This window comes from Oreochromis aureus, linkage group 4 (assembly GCF_013358895.1).
Source record: "Oreochromis aureus strain Israel breed Guangdong linkage group 4, ZZ_aureus, whole genome shotgun sequence".
Lineage (NCBI taxonomy): Eukaryota > Metazoa > Chordata > Actinopteri > Cichliformes > Cichlidae > Oreochromis > Oreochromis aureus.
Window position 1 is genome coordinate 25,805,456 of NC_052945.1, and position 13,811 is coordinate 25,819,266.

General features: G+C 41.6%; 1 protein-coding gene across 4 annotated transcripts in view; it reads right to left on the reverse strand.

Annotated features, from left to right (window-relative positions):
* The window catches only part of LOC120439821 (glutamic acid-rich protein-like), a 59,684-nt gene extending 52,378 nt beyond the window's left edge, over positions 1-7,306 (reverse strand). For 2 of the 4 annotated variants that reach the window (XM_039611055.1, XM_039611054.1), the window contains exons 1-3: positions 6,826-7,306; positions 4,659-4,748; positions 4,377-4,539 (exon numbers count right to left, since the gene is read on the reverse strand). In XM_039611055.1, the coding sequence (XP_039466989.1) occupies positions 4,377-4,497 (121 nt within the window). In that variant the 5' untranslated portion in view covers positions 4,498-4,539; positions 4,659-4,748; positions 6,826-7,306. Of the gene's footprint in view, positions 1-4,376; positions 4,636-4,658; positions 4,749-6,825 lie in introns of those variants that run through there. The other 2 variants (XM_039611052.1, XM_039611053.1) reach the window with 2 other exon arrangements.
* Positions 7,307-13,811: the final 6,505 nt, after the last annotated feature.

Genomic DNA, 13,811 nt, shown 5'->3' on the forward strand with positions numbered 1-13,811 from the left:
TCCCCTGGCAAACTGCCTGGCTGCAGAAATGCACATTTTATTTCTTTTGTTACCCCCAGAACACAATGAAGTGTTAGGTGACTCTGGGCAGTGCTTGGTGACACTGACAGAGTGCTTAGGAGTGCTTGGTGACACTGTGCCATTTGTCCACAAGTCTGTCCTCCCTGAACCTGAGGAGGAAACTGAGAGGGTGCTCCTGATGAACCGGAAACTCATGGACACCCTGAACCTTGGAGTGATTTGGTTACCTTTTCTAACACCTTTCTTCTCTTTGGGGGAGAAGAGAGGGGTGACGCAGAATGTTGCAGATGTGCTAGGCTGACCATTTCTTTTTCCCCTCTCTGGGGTGTGGCGGCCTGTTCTTTGCAGCAGCTGCTGCAAAGGAATGCTTGCCCCAAGGTCTTGGATTCTCAGGTTTGACCTGGTGGGCAGACTGAGGGCCTCCTGCTCCTCTCTGCATTCTGGTCCCACTTTGTCTCCCTCTCACAGCTGCTGCTGCTGCCACAAAGCCAGCTCTTGGCACCAGCTGGGGCTGAGGGTTAGGTTTTCTGGGTAAGCAGAGATTGAATGCTTCTCCCTCCTGCTTTGTGCGATTGCTTGTCTCTCTCATTCTCTCCAGGGCTGGGCCAAAGAGACCCTTGGTTGGGTCATAAGCTGCCATCCATGAGCTCAGCCTTCTGAGCATCACCTAAACCTGACAGGTTTAGCCACAAGGCTCCTCACCCGAGACTGCAAGGCCCATTATATGGCCACACCCTTGGACTACTTCCCTGGAGGAGCGAAGAATGAGAATGAGATCATTAACCATGCAGATTTCATCCCAGAGGGTTGGTTTTGGGGAACCCGAGTCCAGCTGACGGCCCATGTCTTCCAGAATTTCTCCCTGATATGCTGATAGCAGTGTGACTGCATTAAGCAAGCATACTGACTGTGCAGCGTATTTGTACGTCCTTTGATAAATACATGCCCTGAGGCGATCCATCTTACAGGGCAAAGAAATGCTAGAAGAAGCTGAGACTTCCCTGCGGTTAGGGTGAAGGTGATACGCCACTGAAGGCTCCACTGAAGGGGGTTTGGTCAGCCCCAGTTCACCCATCCCCTGGATCTCAAGCTTAGAGCAGCCCTTGGTCGGAAGCTTGCTTTTAAAAGGGATTGACCAATAGCGACTCATTTCTCTCATGCAGTCCGGGACTGCTGGCAGAAGCTGCTTCGATGGCGGCAAGGCTGGTGGGAGCCTCTTGCTGCCATACAGATTGCGTTCTGCCTCTTCAGCATCCTGGGTGGCTGGCCATGGGATGCCTAGCTTGGTAGCAGCCTGTTTGCAGACCTCGTACAAATTGCTGTCCACCAGGGGGTGCAACTTCAGCCCCACTCAGTAGCCTGGACTGCTGGGGAGGGAAGGTAGAGTCATCCTCCTCCTCATCATCCATGCATCCTCGCCACCCGGCTCGTCGGCATTTTGATCAAGGAGGTGCTCAAACGATGGGGGCATGAGCGAGGACTCTTCTTCCATCATCCCCGCCCAGTTTGTGGAGGCTCGCGGATGACGGATATCACTCATAGCAGTAGCGGCCGACAGGCAGGGGTCCTGACTGTTCATACTGCTACTCTCAGCCTCCTTTCCAGGACTTTCTCTGGCATGAACACACAGTGTGTTCACGCCAGAGAAAAAAGGTGCTAATTAGAATACAGTTACTTTGTTGAAATAAATGGATTACACAGCGGTCTTTTCCTGTTTCATATGTTAGGCTATCCCCTCTCTATCCCCTCTCTAATTTTGATAATTCCACACATTGCTGGAAACCCAAACAAAACACGCAAGAGGCTCTAATGTAAGCGTCTTGTTAATGTTGGTGGCATCAATTACACAATGGACACTGAGCCAGCACAAAAGCGCCAGCAGTGTACAGGCAGGAATGCATTTCTTATTTGGAAATTCTGACACCACTTCATATTTAAAGAAGAAAGGGATGAGCAAAATCTGACCGTGCAATGCAAACTATGTTTGCCAGCAACCAAGCTGCTCTCCACGTCAAAAGACTCCAACCTAAATAAACATCTGGAATTAAGCTTGTTTTTTTTAAACTAATGCTAGCCTACTGCAACTACCTTGTTTTAGTTGTGGTAGCTCCCTGGGTTAGGTGCTACATCAGTATGTAAAGCGCTATATAAATACAGGCCATTTACCATTTAGTATACTATACTGCTATTACACTATTATACTATTACTAAAGGCTACTCGCCACCAAGCTAACATTGTTAGCTGGCGGTAGCTGAGGTTAGATCATGGACCGCAGACTGTTTGACTGAATGGGTAGCATTAACAACCTGCTCGCTGCAAATAATCATGTACAGTTCTGAAAGATGTCTATGAACTAACCTCAGCTAACACCTGCTAACAATGTTAGCTTGGTGGCGAGTAGCCTTCAATAATAGCAATAAATCACACAGCAATAGTACACTCATGTACAAACCGGATTCCAAAAATTTTGGGACACTAAACAAATTGTGAATAAAAACTGAATGCAATGATGTGGAGATGGCAAATGTCAATATTCCATTCAGAATAGAACGTAGGTGACAGATCAAAAGTTTAATCCGAAAAAATGTATCATTTTAAAGGAAAAATATGTTGATTCAAAATTTCACGGTGTCAACAAATCCCAAAACAGTTGGGACAAGTAGCAACAAGAGGCTGGAAAAAGTAAATTTGAGCATAACGAAGAGCTGGAAGACCAATTAACACTAATTAGGTTAATTGGCAACATGATTGGGTATAAAAAGAGCTTCTCAGAGTGGCAGTGTCTCTCAGAAGCCAAGATGGGTAGAGGATCGCCAATTCCCACAATGTTGCGCAGAAAGATAGTGGAGCAATATCAGAAAGGTGTTACCCAGCGAAAAATTGCAAAGACTTTGCAGTTATCATCATCAACTGTGCATAACATCATCCGAAGATTCAGAGAATCTGGAACAATCTCTGTGCGTAAGGGTCAAGGGCGTAAACCCATACTGGACGCCCGTGATCTCCGGGCCCTTAAATGACACTGCACCACAAACAAGAATGCTACTGTAAAGGAAATCACAGAATGGGCTCAGGAATACTTCCAGAAACCATTGTCAGTGAACACAATCACCGTGCCATCCGCCGTTGCCAGCTGAAACTCTACAGTGCAAAGAAAAAGCCATTTCTAAGCAAGATCCACAAGCTCAGGCGTTTTCACTGGGCCAGGGATCATGTAAAATGGAGTGTGGCAAAATGGAAAACTGTTCTGTGGTCAGACGAGTCACGATTCGAAGTTCTTTTTGGAAATGTGGGACGCCATGTCATCCGGACCAAAGAGGACAAGGACAACCCAAGTTGTTATCAACGCTCAGTTCAGAAGCCTGCGTCTCTGATGGTATGGGGTTGCATGAGTGCGTGTGGCATGGGCAGCTTGCATGTCTGGAAAGGCACCATCAATGCAGAAAAATATATTCAGGTTCTAGAACAACATATGCTCCCATCCAGATGTCATCTTTCAGGGAAGACCCTGCATTTTTCAACAAGATAATGCCAGACCACATTCTGCATCAATCACAACATCATGGCTGTGTAGGAGAAGGATCCGGGTACTGAAATGGCCAGTCTGCAGTCCAGATCTTTCACCTATAGAGAACATTTGGCGCATCATAAAGAGGAAGGTGCGATAAAGAAGGCCCAAGACGATTGAACAGTCAGAGGCCTGTATTAGACACGAATGGGAGAGCATTCCTATTGCTAAACTTGAGAAACTGGTCTCCTCGGTCCCCAGACGTTTGTTGAGTGTTGTAAGAAGAAGGGGAGATGCCACACAGTGGTGAAAATGGCCTTGTCCCAACTTTTTGGGGATTTGTTGACACCATGACATTTTGAATCACCATATTTTTCCCTTCAGATGATAAATTTTCTGTTTCAACTTTTGTTCCGTGATTTATGTTCTATTCTGAATAAAATGTTGACATTTGCCATCTCCACATCATTGCATTCAGTTTTTATTCACAATTTGTTTAGTGTCCCAACTTTTTTGGAATCCGGTTTGTAGTCGTAAAAAGCATGACAATATATTAAGTAATCCAAAGTAATTGAATATGTTACAAACTACATTTTGGGGCATGTATTCTGTAATCTGTAGTGGAATACATTTTAAAAGCAACCTTCCCAACACTATATATATTTGCATTTACACAAATAGGACAGTAAAGTATAGGAAATACCCTCAAAATTGTCATGTGTCATTATAGCCGGCAACTTCAACAGCTTACTTAGAAATACGCAGAAATATATTTTTAGAAATATATTTTTAGAAATATATTTTAAATAAATAGATCTTAAGGATAAAATGACACAAAGGACTTACTGTTCTCATCTTCATCATCCGTGACTCTCTTTCTTTTCTTCAGGCTAATTCTTTTTTCTTCCTTTTTGTCTTTCTCATAATTTTCCAGTGGAAATCCTGGAAGCAGACTTTTTCTCTCCATTTTTTATTTTTCAAAATTAGATATCTCCTTCCTAAACAAACTCTGGGGGGGGGGGGGAGTTACTTTCAGCTAAAATAACATTCTCAAATCACTTAAATGAATTAGAGTCACAATCATTTTAAAAAAGGAGTGACAAGAGTGAATGTTGAATTGTTGTTTACCTGGTCAGCACAAGGGAAGAAAAATATTTGCCCACGACTACGCAGATTCAGTTCAGGTTTAGTTTATGACACTGGTCCTGATAGTATGGTCTGGAGAAAAACAGCATTAGCATTTTGAAGTTATGCCTTTGTGGTCTAATAACACAATTTTCATTTTTTTATTTCAGATTTTTAGCCTTCTTTTGCACTTTGAATTTTGTAATTTTAAATCTATCATCACAGATAAATTTTAAAAAGCCTTTTTTTCAGAAATATGTACCGCACATGTGTGCCATTTTTTATATGAGATAAATCTTGCAGCAAGTTTTAATCTAATTGTAAATAATTCTATTGTTCCTCTGTTGGTGACAGACTTAGAACACTGAACTGGCCACAACAGACTGACAAACAACTTCTTACCCAAACCTGTAGTCTCATTTACACACATCCTCTCCCTTCTTTGACCTGCTGCTAACACACTTAGCACTTTACATCCAAGAATGAAAACTTAGAATAAAACTGAAAAGTGAAATACACTACAGGGACAAAGGTTCTGGTCCACCTACACATTATTTCTACAGGAGCTGCTTATGACACAGAAACACATGTCAACAGCTTTTATGAAGATGTTAATACCAGAAGGATTCTTAGGACTATTATTGATAAGCAACATTTTTATGCACTGCGCACCTCAGCGACTCTTTGTGGCTGAGGGGAGAAATTTCACAAAGTGACTTGGAGCTACGGTGGCATCCTATTACAGTACCATGCTCAGTGAGCTCTTGAGATTGAGTAATTGTTTCACAGACGTTTGTGAAGAAAAACTGCCTGGCTAGGCAATGAGACTGAATTCAAAAATGAAGACTGTACTTTTGTCCATATTATCCGTATAGTTAGCCATTTAGACTGCACCTTTCACTATCCAAATCAACAAATCCACTGTATACATAAATACCCCCATAAATGTGTGTGTGTGTGTGTGTGTGTGTGTGTAGACCGAGCAAAGTTACATTTTATGATCACAGTGACAATAAGGTCTATCAGCAAAAACACAGGAGAGCAAATAGACAGACATCTGTCCATCAGTTCTAGCAATCATACATCCATTATCCATGTATAAAAACACAACTTTTGTTTTACAAAGCAGAGACACGAAACACCAGAATACACTGTAAAAAAGGATATTTTGGATTTACTTAATTCAATAGTGGACATTGGTTGCACACAGATGTTTTGCTTTGGCAGCACCTTAAACAACTGAGTTAAATCAACACAAGTTATTCATATTCAATAAACCTGTGCATTTTGTGTTGATAAAATTTCATTGAAACATGTTTAGATGAAGTAATTTGAGCTCTTGGAATATTTTAATCCTTCACAATTTTCTCACTTTATTCCAACACTATTCAATAACTTTTACCACAACACTACTTGGTCACTTAAAAACTACATGTTCTCTTCATATTACATAATATTATAATGTTCAACAAAGTCTAGAGTCTGGTTAACATAAAAGTTTAATGGATTTATAACAACTTCCACTCCATCAATCCATCTTATCTTTATCATCTTTACCAGATGTGATAGGGCAAGAGCCGGGGTACATCCAAGACGTCACCAGTCTATTGCAGGGGTAACACAGAGAGAAATTTCACCAATTAACCTAACCCCAATAACTGCATGACTTTTAACTGTGGGAGGAAACCAGTGTACCCAGAGAGAACCCACTTCAAACTAGCTGGATTGTGGATTTGAAGGAGAAGTGGTAACCAATGCGTCACCAAGCTGTCAATCCAGACTTAACAGAAGTATAGGACAGCTATGATTACAAGGCTTGATGCAGAATTTTCTTTAAATTTTTGTCCTTAACAGGTTAAACCACAATAAATAGCAATAGCATACACGTGGTGTGTGCATAGTTGTCTGCCTCTTATAACCCCAGTGATTTTCCTGTGGTTTGAAATCTTGAGTCATCTTGTGAATTTTGTGAGTCCAGGCAACTAACCACTCTTATTAGATTGTCTCATGTCATCTCAACAAGAACAAATTAAGTTGAATTTTATACAGATCCTACGTGATTTAATTATGTTCACCACAGAAACATGAAATTATTTTGTTCAAATTACAAGTTAGACTTTTGTAAATGTAACAACCACCCAATTTTCTTTTTTTGAGTATAGCGACTTACCTCTTTTGCCGCCATAGACAGCAGTTGATGTCCCGGAAAATGAATATGAAACTTAACTTTTCACTTACTATAACAGAAACTCCCGGCTGTTATGGTGTTTACTCAGACAGTGACTTCCGGTAAGGACGGCAGTTTTTACACCGTGGTCAAGTCAGCCGCCTCTTAAGCTGGGCATACACTGTGCGATTTTTTCAGTCGCGTTTTTCAGCTCCTGCTCAAACTGTACGATTGACTCGCAGGGGTTAGAAGTTCGTAGGTCACGATGCAGGGTCTGCGACCTGAGTGCTCACACTGTGCATCCCTAACATGAAGGTTATAACACAAAATCTGTCTCTCGCTCTCCTTCTCCGTCTTTAACTGACACGCACACCACCACCATCAACTTTGCTAAATTGCTAATGAAAAACATTGACCAGGCAGCTGTGATTGAGCAGCAGTGACAATCCAACTATTTTCACGGTTGTTGTGTCGTGATAATTTTGTGAGGCCACATCGAAAAGGCTCAGATGAGCTTGCCAAAGTTCTACATGTTGTGCCTCCATCGCTTGTGTCCAGATCACACGCTGCACTGCCGTGCTGCTCCATCTTTTCACTTTCATTTCAGTGTGGGAGGCTGCGTTGACACCCTCATGACGGCCGACTTCATTTCAAACAGGTTTGATTTTCTTACGACCAAACGATTGATGATCGGGAGCTGGTTTGTTAATCGCTTCTCGTTACCCGATGTATACTACACGTTGCACGACACACGATGAAGGCGAAACTCGGGCCGATCACCAAAACGGTCTGACTGACTGAAAAATGGGCTCAAAATGGGCCAAAATCGCACAGTGTATGCCCAGCATTATACGCCGCATACATTTTCTTGCGTTTCTACATTAGCCTTTACGGTAGCTCCTGTTCTCTCTCATTCCTGATCGCTAACTTATTGACCCGCGCTCTCACACGTAGACGTGTGCGCATTCACACATACACGCGCGCACACACATTGCATTGGAACAGCCTGGTTGCATCATATTCAAAAATCCATTAAAAATCATCCTTGATAGCTGACGTCAAACTTTCAACACATTCCTCCTCTGGGCTACCGAGTCTACATCTGGGCCAAGATTCATCTATCAGCGATGATAAAAAAAAATAATGACATTCAAGCTCTATGTCTTACATAGTTCAATTAAAATTTATTTATAAAGTGCAAAATCACAAATACAATTGCACTTTATACTGTAAGGTAATAACACATATCTGTTTGCACATGTTTCAGTGAATTTTCCTATAAAGAAATGAGCTGTGGTTCAAGATTTTTGCAAAACACTCCAAATTTTATGCATTTTAATTTCAAATAGCATTTAAAATATTGTCTTTAGTCATTATTGGATTCTTAATTAAATAAAAGTTAAAAGTTAAAATGATAGCCAATCAGGAAAGGATCCTTTGATGATATGATTAAAATAGCTACTTGAGTTATGGGGTAACTGGTAATCTGTTACCAGTAATATGTTTTATATTAGAAAGCAAATCTTTCCAACACTGCTTATTTGTTCTGTTTTTGACTTTTTGTTTTTTGTTCATACTGAACAGTAGTATTTTCCAAATTAAACTTAAAATTTTGACTTGCTGACAGATCTATATTAAAAGATGATAGTAATCTTAAATCATTAATATTGTCATGAGGACCAAAACTACTGTAAAGTGCAGTAAAATATTTTAAAGAAGACAGGAAGTATATGAAAAATACCCTTTACTGCTTTCATCTTTAGTGCATGTTTCCCAGGTGTTCAAATTGTTGCTGTCATCTCTGAAAAAAGAAGAGTTATTTTCATACACAAAGAAGGTTTTTATTATCCTGACATAGAGAGGAAATATCACCTTTGTGACACCACTGTATGGTTGGAGGCAACAGCAGGCATTGCGTAGTCTTCATCCTCATCTTCATTTTCTTCATAGTCATGCATTTTCCTCTTCTCCATCCTCATCTCATGATGATCTTCCTCACTTTCTTGTGCAGAAGAGATATAAACGTTTAAAATATGAGCATGTACACTTTGAGATTTGTAGATTTAGATCTAAGCTAATAATTTTTTTAAAAAATGTTTTGTTTAATTAAAATAATAATAATACAATGTTTGCATTTATATTTTAAAACTGTGGTTTTGAGGCACAGAGAGAAGAAAGCGCCGGTGACCCTGCTGAGAGTTCATCAGACTCAGAGTCTGATGATTTTCGCTTTCTCTTCTTTTGGTGCAAGATTAAGACAGAGAAAGTTTCATTATCAATTTCAGTGTTGCATGAATTTACTTTCCAAATCACTATTAGAATATTCTGATGCTCAGTTACCCTTTGCAGTCAAGGTTCCTTCTTTTCTATATTTCCCAGTGGTTAGGTAACCTTTCTGTGATAAGTTTGTTCAACAGTTTACTTTGTGAAATCTGATTTTCATTGATTCATAGAAATATTTTTAAAGAAGTAAAACCCAAAACTGCAGAGGTTTCTAATTGAAGCAAATAGTTGATTTCCTTTTTTTATGTGAGTCTTTATTTGCAAGTTTCTCAAACTCAGGTGAACTTCACCAGTAGACTTTATGCTCAATACATACCTCACCTATACCAAGTGTCCACATGACTTAAGACAGTTCACATAAAAGTGGAAAAGAACACTTTTATAAAACAAAAAATAATAATCAATGTCATGAAAAATTATTTATTTATTCTATAACGTCTGTGCCGAATATGACCGGGAAGTCCCGAGGTCAAAATGGGAGACGCCCCCTAGGGTGGTGGAGAATGGCCGAGCTAGGCCAAGACAGACGGACAAAATGGTGGTGGCTAACCAACTGGACATAGTCTTGGTAGACAAGCAGAACAAGACAGCTGTAGTGATGTAGCAAAACCGAATGACAGCAACATCAGGAAGACGGAACATGAGAAGCTTGAGAAATACCAAGGGCTCAGAGAAGAGCTGGAGAAGATGTGGAGGGTGAAGGTAAGAGTGGTCCTAGTGGTAATCGGAGCACTTGGTGCGGTGACTCCCAAACTAGGCGAGTAGCTCCAGCAGATCCCAGGAAAAACATCAGCGATCTGTGTCCAGAAGAGCACAGTCCTAGGAACAGCTAAGATACTGCACAGGACCATATACATATATATATATATATATAAAACACCCAGCACGCCCCTGCGGGCGGTTTATCCTTCAAGCTCGGGTCCTCTACCAGAGGCCTGGGAGCTTGAGGGTCCTGCGCAGTATCTTAGCTGTTCCCAGGACTGCGCTCTTCTGGACAGAGATCTCTGATGTTGTTCCCGGAGATCGCTGGAGTCACTCGCCTAGCTTGGGAGTCACCGCACCTAGTGCTCCGATTACCACGGGACCACCGTTACCTTCACCCTCCACATCCTCTCGAGCTCTTCTCTGAGCCCTTGGTATTTCTCCAGCTTCTCGTGTTCCTTCTTCCTGATATTGCTGTCATTCGGAACCGCTACATCGATCACTACAGCCGTCTTCTTCTGTTTGTTTCTTCTGTTTGTCTACCACCACTATGTCCGGTTGGTTAGCCACAACCATTTTGTCTGTCTGCATCTGGAAGTCCCACAGGATCTTAGCTCGGTCATTCTCCATCACCCTTGGGGCATCTCCCATTTTGACCTTGGGACTTTCAGGTTATACTCGGCACAGATGTTCCTGTACACTATGCCGGCCACTTGGTTATGGCGTTCCATGTATGCCTTGCCTGCTAGCATCTTGCACCCTGCTGTTATGTGCTGGATTGTCTCTGGGGCATCTTTACACAGCCTGCACCTGGGGTCTTGCCTGGTGTGATAGACCCCAGCCTCTATGGATCTTGTACTCAGAGCTTGTTCTTGTGCTGCCATGATTAGTGCCTCTGTGCTGTCTTTCAGTCCAGCTTTGTCCAGCCACTGGTAGGATTTCTGGATATCAGCCACCTCCTCTATCTGCCGGTGGTACATACCGTGCAGGGGCCTGTCCTTCCATGATGGTTCCTCGCCTTCCTCCTCTTTCTTGGGTTTCTGCTGCCTGAGGTATTCACTGAGCACGCTGTCAGTTGGGGCCATCTTCGTGATGTATTCGTGGATGTTTCTTGTCTCATCCTGGACTGTGGTGCTGACACTCACCAGTCCCCGGCCCCTTCCTTCCGCTTAGCGTACAGCCTCAGGGTGCTGGACTTGGGGTGAAACCCTCCATGCATGGTAAGGAGCTTTCTTGTCTTGATGTCAGTGGCTTCTATCTCCTCCTTTGGCCAGCCTATTACCCCAGCAGGGTACCTGATCACGGGCAGGGCGTGGGTGTTGATGGCCCGGATCTTGTTCTTACCATTCAGCTGACTCCTCAGGTCTTGCCTGACCCTCTGCAGGTACTTGGTGGTTGCAGCTTTTCTATGCCTCTTCATGGTTCCCATTCGCCTGTGGGATCCCCAGGTACTTGTAACTGTCCTCTATATCTGCAATGTTGCCTTCTGGTAGTTCAATCCCCTCAGTTCTGACTACCTTCCCTCTCTTTGTTACCATCCGACTACACTTCTCCAGTCCGAATGACATTCCAATGTCATTGCTGTATAGCCTGGTAGTGTGTATCAGTGAATCGATGTCTCGTTCACTCTTGGCATACAGCTTGATGTCATCCATGTACAGGAGGTGGCTGACAACCACTCCGTTCCGTAGTCGGTATCCGTAGCCAGTCTTGTCAATGATCTCACTGAGGGGATTCAGGCCTATGCAGAACAGCAGTGGGGACAGAGCATCTCCTTGGTAGATCCCGCACTTGATGGTGACTTGTGCTATGGGCTTGGAGTTGGCCTCTAGTGTTGTACGCCACATCCCCATTGAGTTCCTGATGAAGGCTCTTAGGGTCCTGTTGATCTTGTACAGTTCTAGGCATTCCAGTATCCAGCTGTGGGGCATTGAGTCATAGGCCTTCTTGTAATCAATCCAGGCTGTGCACAGGTTGGTCAGTCTGGTCTTGCAGTCTTGGCTGACTGTTCTGTCTACCAGTAGCTGGTGTTTTGCGCCTCTGGTATATAGTCTTAGTTACTGAACCAGGAAAAAGCCCATCATATATTCTGGGAAAAAGAAGCATTTTAACAAAGAACCATGTGGTTGACTTTGTAAATGTATATATATATATATATATATATATATATATATGTACCTCTTACAGATCATGATTCAGATAAATCTAACAGTTTTCATTAAAAAAAAAAAGTATATTAAAACCTTTTGTAATATACATTGGATTTGGTACTATTCTTTGATGTGAGTGTCTTGCTTGCAGGGATATGAATACTAGTTCGGTTCATAATCAGAATCATAAGATTCTGAATTGACCTCATCGTCATCCTCCTCCTCTGTGATCAAATTGAGCCTCCAGGAGTGTCAGCTGTTTACCTGCTATTCTACACTTTGACTACCATTTCAAATTGACATGAACAGTATCTGTATCAACCCAAGCAAGCTTTATATTAAAAAATGCTTTTAGGGTTTTTTTTTAAACATTTTTTTCTTATAATTCTTTACATTTTATATAATTTTTAACTTCAAAATAGGTCAATTTGACGCACAACATAATAGGCCAGGAGTGATGCCAGGGGGACTTCAATCTCTCTCTCTCAATCCCACATTTCTCAACAGACGTTATCCATTGTTGATTGCTTAAATGTATGATAACTATATCCATGTGCACAATAGCTTTCCTTCAGTTAAAAAGAAAGAAAGAAAGAAAGAAAGAAAGAAAGAAAGAAAGAAAGAAAGAAAGAAAAGGCACTTAACTCCGTTCTGGTAACTCCCACTAGCTCATTGAGGCACCTTAAGACCTGATTTTCAAGACTCCCAAGTCAGAGCTTAGACTTAAACAACCACCAGAGGTCTCAGTAGTGTACACCTTCAGTTCACTGAGGAAATACTGACTATGGTCAGACCACTTGTCACATGAGAAAGGTAAGCAAGGCCTGGCATTTAATAGCAGCTGCTTTCTGATGAAGTTCAAATAAATAATCCTCAAAAATCATTTTGTCTTTCAAATTTTTATTTTTGTCATTCTTTCTTTTATTCACACAAGTCATTTCCATTGTTATGCTAGTGTCAAATGAAACCACAATGGACCAAAAAAACTTCAATTTATTCATAAATTTATATTTTTCTTTATATTTTGCTTCCAGACATTTTTAAAGTGGTTTTGAGCAATAGCTCTCCAGCTTTCTGAAGATGCTTTTCTCTCATTTTCACTCCTGTTACCTGACCATTTTCAGAGGAATGCTTTTTTATTTGTTAAGCCACATAGAACTGACCTATGAATTATTTAAACATAAAAAAGATACCTAACATAAGTGATGAGCCAGTATTGTATCGACAACAACAAACAACTGTCTTTAGGCGCTTTGTTACTACCAGTCAAAAGCACAGAGCCTGTTCCTACTTTTTTAGTTGACTCTATGAAAATATCAATGGTGTGCAGTTTGTAGTTGAAAAATTTTAGGAAAAACTGGACTAGAAGAGGAAAGAATAAGTTGTTTCAAGCCCGAAAAACACTATCTACTCCAGATGAGCAGCATCTGAAAGTCATCTCCTTAAGGAACAAGAAAAAAGCAAAGACCTGACACAAGACCTGAGAGATCTACTGTTCACTGAAGCCACATCAGAAATGGTCTCGGTGAAAAGATGGCTGTCAAGATGTCAAGAAAAAATCTAAAAAAGACTGAGGTATGTCAAATTACACAAGAACTGGATAAATGGAAAATCAGTAGCAACTGGTCATATGAAGTGATGAATCCAAAAGTGAAACTCCTGAGTTACATCATTTGCAGATAAAGGAAGGAGGTCAGGAGTGAGGTACAACAGTGGGTGGCTGCACCCAGATCTCAGACATGGTAGAGGCTCTGTCATGGTTTGGAGCTGCATTTCAGGCATTGATATTGAGGATCTTGTCAGGATCTTGGGTGATCGTGGCTCAAGAGTTGGTAGTTCGTCTTGTAATCGGAA